General features: G+C 34.2%; 1 protein-coding gene across 1 annotated transcript; it reads right to left on the bottom strand.

The window, feature by feature from the left end:
- Positions 1-404: 404 nt before the first annotated feature.
- Positions 405-2,495, bottom strand: LOC110943601. Its single transcript, XM_022185338.1, has 3 exons — positions 2,132-2,495; positions 1,313-1,927; positions 405-1,252 (listed from the first exon to the last, which is right to left on the bottom strand). Exons 1-3 carry the CDS (start codon positions 2,493-2,495, stop codon positions 405-407), a joined length of 1,827 nt encoding a protein of 608 aa, XP_022041030.1.
- Between the last annotated feature and the right edge of the window lie 4,720 nt (positions 2,496-7,215).

The raw sequence follows: 7,215 nt of genomic DNA, 5'->3' as shown, positions 1-7,215 counted from the left end.
TACAATTTCTAAACGTTTAATCGGTAAACTGTTATTTTGAAAACATAATATTTTAAGATTGTTGACAAAGTGCCAATACTACATCTCCCTAATGTTCGTTAGATATTAAGTTTTTGTTAACGAAATCTTCATGATGTTTTAATGCCTTTTGGCGAATAAAACTTGAACCGGCAGTGTTGACATCTAAAATTACTTTAACACATGAAAGTAGAGTCATATATAACAAACACCAATACATGTTATCTTCTCAATCTTGTAAACAAAGATATTCGAAAATTGGGAATAACTGATGTAATTAGCACCAGATGGATCCATCTATTATAGGTTCGTTCGAATAGAAACAAAAATTATAGAAAGTACGTGAACTAAGATAAATAGATGATAAACAAAAAAAAAAAAAAAACTCACAAGCCATTGAATCTCTCTTTATATACAACATTAATTGTTTTATTTGTAGGTCTGCCTTCATTGTCAAGTATTAGTAACTTGATTCCATCTCGTCTTGTAACCCTGGATAAAGATACGTACAATTGACCATGTGTGAAAACTGGTTGCCTTAAGTACAAACCAACCTTAGATAGCGACTGGCCCTGGCTTTTGTTAATCATCATTGCAAAACATACCGTTATTGGAAATTGCCTCCTTTGAAATGCAAAATGAATCTTTTTGTAGGAAGGTACCAAATTCATTCTAGGTATGAATGTCCGAGAACCAATATTTCCACCTGAAATTATCTCAGCTTCAATTACACGGCTGTAAAGTTTTGTAACCTTTAACCTTGTGCCGTTACACAAACCATTTCGTTGGTCAATATTTCGTAACAACATTACTGGAACACCAACTTTAAGCACTAATCTATGATTTGGTAAACCAGATACTTTAAGACCATTCAGAACGTCAGGTGAGTATATTTTTTGCTGTTCAGCATTGGCATTTTCAGTAGGGCATAGACTGTCAGAACTAAGATACTCTTTTTCTTCACCTGGGAAAAGTGCCAACAATCTGTCGTTAATCTCGTGAACCACCTCATTCTTAGGCGCAAGTATAGCTCTAGTACTAAAGTAATTACGATCATTGTAGTTCTCCAAGATTGACGGATAGACAAAATCAATCAGGCTAGAAATTGGATCAGATGTGCTGTCAATTAAAAGCTCAGGTGGTATTTCAATTATTGCTTCTCCATCATTCGAACCACCAACATTTCCCTCACCAACGTCCAACAACCATTTTGCAAAATTATTGATCTCTTCAACTTCAAATGACGGCCTTCCAATGGTTTACCTCATGTTTCTAGTTAACGTCAACAACTTACACTTCCTCCACAAATAAGACGAACATAATGAGGCATTCACAATTTCTTGTCGTCCACCGTTTGGAATAACAGGTAATATTTGCCTAAAATCACCACCAAAAACAATTATCTTTCCTCCAAATAGAACATCAAATCTGGATGAATTAGAGATATTGAAAATGTCATGCATAGTTCTATCCAAAGCCTCAAATGCATGTTTATGAACCATAGGAGCTTCATCCCATATAATGAGTTTGGTCTGTTGTAGTAATTTAGCTACATCATCGTCAGGTTTAATGTGACAAACGGAATCCTCATTAAGATTCAAAGGTATATGAAACCTAGAATGCGCCGTTCTTCCTCCATCCAACAACAATGATGCAATTCCGCTAAATGCAACGTTTAATACGATCTCACCTTTTGACCTAATTGCAGCAGACAATGTTTTCCATAAAAATGTTTTACCAGTGCCGCCATAACCGTAAACAATCAATCGACAGCGAAAGTTATCTAAAGATGAAGTATCTGGGTAAGGCATTGATACAAATCTTCTAAGTGATGAATTATTTCGAGTTAAAAACTTCTCAATTTCGCATAAAACATAGTTCTTTAGTTGCTCATCAGGAATTGATAAACCTGAGAAAAATCATAATAACATATAAATTTTTAGTAACCGTAAGAAAAATATAATATGAAATTTATAATTTTACCTGAAACACGATGATACTTTGAGAATCTGTAAAGAAAATCATCTGTCATATACTTCCATGTGCTTTCCTAGACTACTTCAGGTCTAGATAAAGTGCTTGACACGATACGCAAAGAACTCTCTTATTGTACAATTCGGACGTTTCTTGTTAGTAACATCAATGACACCCCTATGGGGTATGTCAATTCTGTAACCGTCGTCTCCATATGGGAACAAAATAGGATACTGAAGTGCAAGATAGGAAGGATGCAACTCACTTATTCTTTTTAATGAACCTGTTTGTGTCTCGACAACGATATCTCTATTCTCAAGAGCGTTATCAATATCTCCAACAATAAGAGCGGCAACCTCGGAGGAAGTAGGTAAGTTATAAGTCCGACCATCTTGTTCTCTTTTCCCAATAAGGCGAAGCTTTAAAGTAGTATTAGGATTCTGTTGGAAGCAATCTCTAACCATCCTATAAATTTTCACAAGCATATTGTTGGCATCCAACATTTCTTTGATTTGTTGTATCAGCTTATTATCAGTTTCGTATCAGTTTCGTCTGAAGAAGTTGATGAGGAAGCATCGTCTGAACACCTGTTTCATAAAATTGACATAGTAAATGAATATATAGTTAAAAGAAATGTTATTAAAAAAATTAAGTTTTTGCATGGTACCTAAAAACTGATTGCCTGTTTCCCAACTCATTTTCAGTATCGTATAAGTATAACTGACAAAATTTAGGTTTCCCTCCGTTTTCTGGCACAAGACTACCAATAGCATGATAATTTTCACCACTAATTCTGTAGCAAAAAGGAGCATTACCAATATTAACGGTGTGGTCAACCTTACCACCCATTGACGTAAACGCAAACATAGAATTGTAACGTCGAATGTTCTTCAAAAAGTGCTTGCTTTCGTTATCATTGGACGTGAATAGACTTTTATAATAAGGTGTCGCAGATTTATAATCAGGTAACACAACTTTGGCATAACCACAACATAACATATGACATATTTTGCCACCCTCTTTTCTTCCGCTTCCTTTCTCTGCATCCCATAATTTTGCATAACAAACTTCACAAGTAATAACTTGATCACCATGATCCAAATAATCTGTTAAAAAATACAACATTAGAGTTATATATACAACATCCATTAAAATAATAAGATATACATATTCATGAGTTGATATTTTTACATTATGTAGAATTACTTATAAACAAACCTAACCTGTAGAAACACCTTTATAAGGATCTCGTTGTACGGTTTCCTCTGTGGTCAAATCGATCATTGGTATAGGAGATGAAATACGTGGTTTCCTTACCAACTTATGTTTTCCGGATGATAGCCTTGGATAATTACAATTCAAAGATGATGTGCGTGTGGTTGATGTGACACACGAACTGGAAGTGGAATTAATATTGGTGGATACAATATTGAGGGATGACGATGTAGTTCCTCCATTTGATCTCTTATTATCCAAGTATAATTTCCTTAATTTCCTTCTATGAGATGCCTCGTCTTGAGTAACAATTGGGAGGACAACTAAAAGAAAATCCTATACATATTAACAAAAATTATAATCAACAAACAAAAACAAATCAAAATAGTTAGTTGTAAATCAAGAAAGGATAATTTTCATTTTGTTATAAAAATATATAGCTAAAATAATACCATTGGTTATGCTTGATAAAGGTCTTCTGCCTCGTCGAACTTTGAAGAGACATAAATAAAAAATGTAATAATTAATAAACAATTCTAGCATAATAGCTAACTAACTAAGTAGGCGTAAAAGAATCGAAATGGACAATGAAAGAATTAGTGTTATACCGTTAACAATGTCGGTGGATGTGTTTCCATTTCGGTGAACTGCGCATAAAAAAATAAATATATATTCTCAAATGATTGTTAAACTAATTATCATGTGCTAGCTAATCTTAAAGTTATTGTTTTTTTATGAATGCGTATGAAAAAAAACTGGACGACTTTAAAAAACTTACCATCCTGAGTGTTTTCTTTATCAATGTCATTGTATACGGAGTCAGTCTTTGGTTGTTTAGGCATTGCTGGAAATTAAAAAAAAAATGTTACATTAAAGAGTTGGTATGTTGGATCACAGGTTAAGTAATATTTAATCAATCCAGATTCATATATAAACTATAACTAAACATTATGGTGGTAATTGTGTATATCGATCTCTATTTTATACGGACTCATAAATCATAAAATTTATGTACACGGATATAAACAAAAAAATGTTAGACACCAATCTATATCAACAATAGAATGAATTAACATTAAGGGGAAATGGACTGTATCACCCTAAACTATGCAAATTTGGCCAATAGCACGCCTAACTTTCAAGTTGGCTCCCACCACCCTCTACTCGACAACTTGGTTGTCCTGTCACCCTGTCGTTAACCAAACAGTTAGTTTTTTTATCCTATGTGGCAAAAGAGTTGTGACCTGGCATGCCTAGGTGTACAACCCCCCATTTATACTTGTTAAAAACCCCAAATCAGTTGCATTTCAATACAAATACACAATCTCCAATCTGCTGTAGAGATTGAAGAGAAACTGGAGCAAAAAAAATGAGGGAGTTTACAGATCTGGTGAGTTTATTCAGTAGCAAACTTGATGATGGCAGATTTGTGTGAGATGATGTTTTAGATCTGCCATACACTTCTCTCAAAACCACACCTTCAGGAACAAGCTCAAACCCCCTACCTCCACCGGTGCCTGCACCAATGCTATCAGCTTCTGATATGTTGGCATATGAACGGTGGTTTCCAAAGTGTTGCTGCTGCCCAACAACTCATGTACTATCAATAAATTGTATAAAGTGTAAGCAGGTAAAGATTTCTGACCGGATCCGTACTTAATCCTACCAACACCTCCGGCGACGACAACACTTCTCTCAAAACCACCAATCCCTTACCTCCAACCGCCACTCCGCCTGCAAATCGCGTCAAATTCACCCTCAGTTCCTTCAATTCAGAAGTTCGTTCGGTCCGATAACGCCGAAATATCAAGTGATCGAGTTCTGTGAGCCGATTGATCATCAAACGATGAAGATGGAGACGTTGAGGCGTCGTAATCGATCATGCTCGGTCTGTTTCTCTCTCTAGATCTCGTCAGTAGCATCGATTTCTCTTTCTATATAGGTATCGGTGGGTTTAACTGTTGTTCTTTGGTCAAAATTGCAGAGATTGAAGAGGAATTTTAAGCAGGTGTGTTTTGGTGTGTTCATGGTGGATTAGGGTTTGAAGGTTTGTGCGTGTTTGTGAAGGAGAAGAGGGGTTTGTTTAATCCCGCCTTGATCTTTTAAAATGAGATTTATATATTAGTTATAATATAATTGGCCACCTCAGCATGACACGTCATCAAAAACAAGCCACATCATCAAAATTTAGCCATGTAGGATAAAAAAACTAACTGAGTTAGTGTTTGGTTAACGACGGGGTGACAGGACAACCAAGTTGTCGAGTAGAGGGTGGTGGGAGCCAACTTGAAAGTTGGGCGTGCTATTGGCCAATTTTGCATAGTTTAGGGTGATACAGTCCATTTCCCCTAACATTAATGAACAACAAATAATATGAAAAAACATCATAATTTATAAAAAAAATAAAATAAAAAATTTATATAAATAAAGTAAGTACTTGGGAATAATAAAAACAGAACCAAAACAAATTATATAACTTCTAACTAAAAGGAGAAATAATAGATTCTATGAATAACGCTCCGTTAACTCCGTTAAACGTATCAACATCTTGTAAATAATGCAACTCTTCGCATGTTAGTTTAACGGTAACCATATGTCCCCATTCACTCATTAAAATCCATGTGTTGTAATGCATTATATGTGGTTGGTGCCGCCTACTTTGGAAAGAAACTGTTTGAGAATTCTGAAAAGATAAAACCTTATGCCATACTTCACCTTCGAGTTTGAAGAGTTCAACAATAAGCTCTTCAGTTTCGGAAACAACAAACATGTGAATCTTCCGGTTTAATGTGATAAGACGCCCTTGGCTAGGAATAAGATCTTTACTCAAAGGAAAATTAATAAGTTTGAATGTTTCAGATAAAACATCAAAAGCAACTATAAACTTCTTTCCAATTACCCGCCAAGATTTTGAAACTATGAAGTATACAGTCTTAGCGGATAGTGTTCCAACAGACCACGCATAAGAACTTGAACCAAAGTTAGTTGCATTCATGAATTCGATATCTCTCCATATACCAAAACGTCGAGAATAGACACTTGCAAATACATTATTGTATCGACGTTTGATGTAGAGTACTTTAAGGTCGTTAGATTGATCGTAGTAGATAGCGCCAGTATCATATTCGTGATCGTATCCGTGTTTAGGATAGTCATAAGATAAAATAGTAGACCAATTAGTAGTTGGATTCTAAAGGATAAGTTTTTTAATATAGTAAACTAATAAAAGTCCGTCGAGAGAAGAAAGAAAATGTAATGACAGTGATGGAGTCTCGAAAGGAAAAGATATACTTTTCGTTGAACCAAATTCAATCTTGCCACAGATTACGTTATCAACATGTATTGACATACATTCAAAGATATTAGCTTCCGATTTTTAGCTTTATTAAGGCATACACAATGCAAAATGGCAAACTGATTACTTGATAATTCTGCACACCATGCTTTACTAACACATTTGAATTGACAAATTGATTTTGCAGGGAGCCTAGACAAAACTTCCACGACTAAGGTGTCAAAATCAATAGCTTCCATGATCTGAACTACATCGGAATAAAAAAAAATACAAAACAATGATGATTTGTGTAGATATCTATATCTATATTAATATAAAGATACATTATAATCACAACAATGTAACTTAAGTGAATTATACTATACGAAAACAAATGTTGTGAAAAAAAAAACATACAAGTCCGGTTTTAAAATGTTAAATAATTAGAATAACAATAGATTAAACTACAAAGTGAACATACTAACCGAGTTAAAAGGATGAAACACCAAGATCAAATTAGCAACGGAAGAAAAGTGTTTTAATCAATTCTGATTGAATGAGACAATACGAAATGAAATTGTGATATATAACTAACAAATTGAAACAACTCTATATCAATATATAGAGATTGAATATACCAAAAAATGGAAATATATTTACGTAATATGTTACTTTTGGAAGTGATTAAAATGTAATATAGATTTTCATAAATAAATTTACTTACCTTATATTCA

This window comes from Helianthus annuus, chromosome 5, assembly GCF_002127325.2.
Source record: "Helianthus annuus cultivar XRQ/B chromosome 5, HanXRQr2.0-SUNRISE, whole genome shotgun sequence".
Taxonomy (NCBI): Eukaryota; Viridiplantae; Streptophyta; class Magnoliopsida; order Asterales; family Asteraceae; genus Helianthus; species Helianthus annuus.
The sequence above is the reverse complement of the archived record's forward strand: the minus strand, read 5'-3'. Positions and strand labels throughout refer to the sequence as shown.

What these genes read in the sequence shown, in the direction of transcription:
- LOC110943601 (XM_022185338.1), bottom strand. Translation starts at nt 2,495, where the DNA reads ATGTTGGATGCCAACAATATGCTTGTGAAAATTTATAGGATGGTTAGA. An exon ending in TAACAAGAAACGTCCGAATT is followed by an intron (nt 1,928 to 2,131) that starts GTACAATAAGAG and finishes GATTTTTCTCAG; the next exon opens with GTTTATCAATTCCTGATGAG. An exon ending in GTCTTATTTGTGGAGGAAGT is followed by an intron (nt 1,253 to 1,312) that starts GTAAGTTGTTGA and finishes CGTCATTTGAAG; the next exon opens with TTGAAGAGATCAATAATTTT.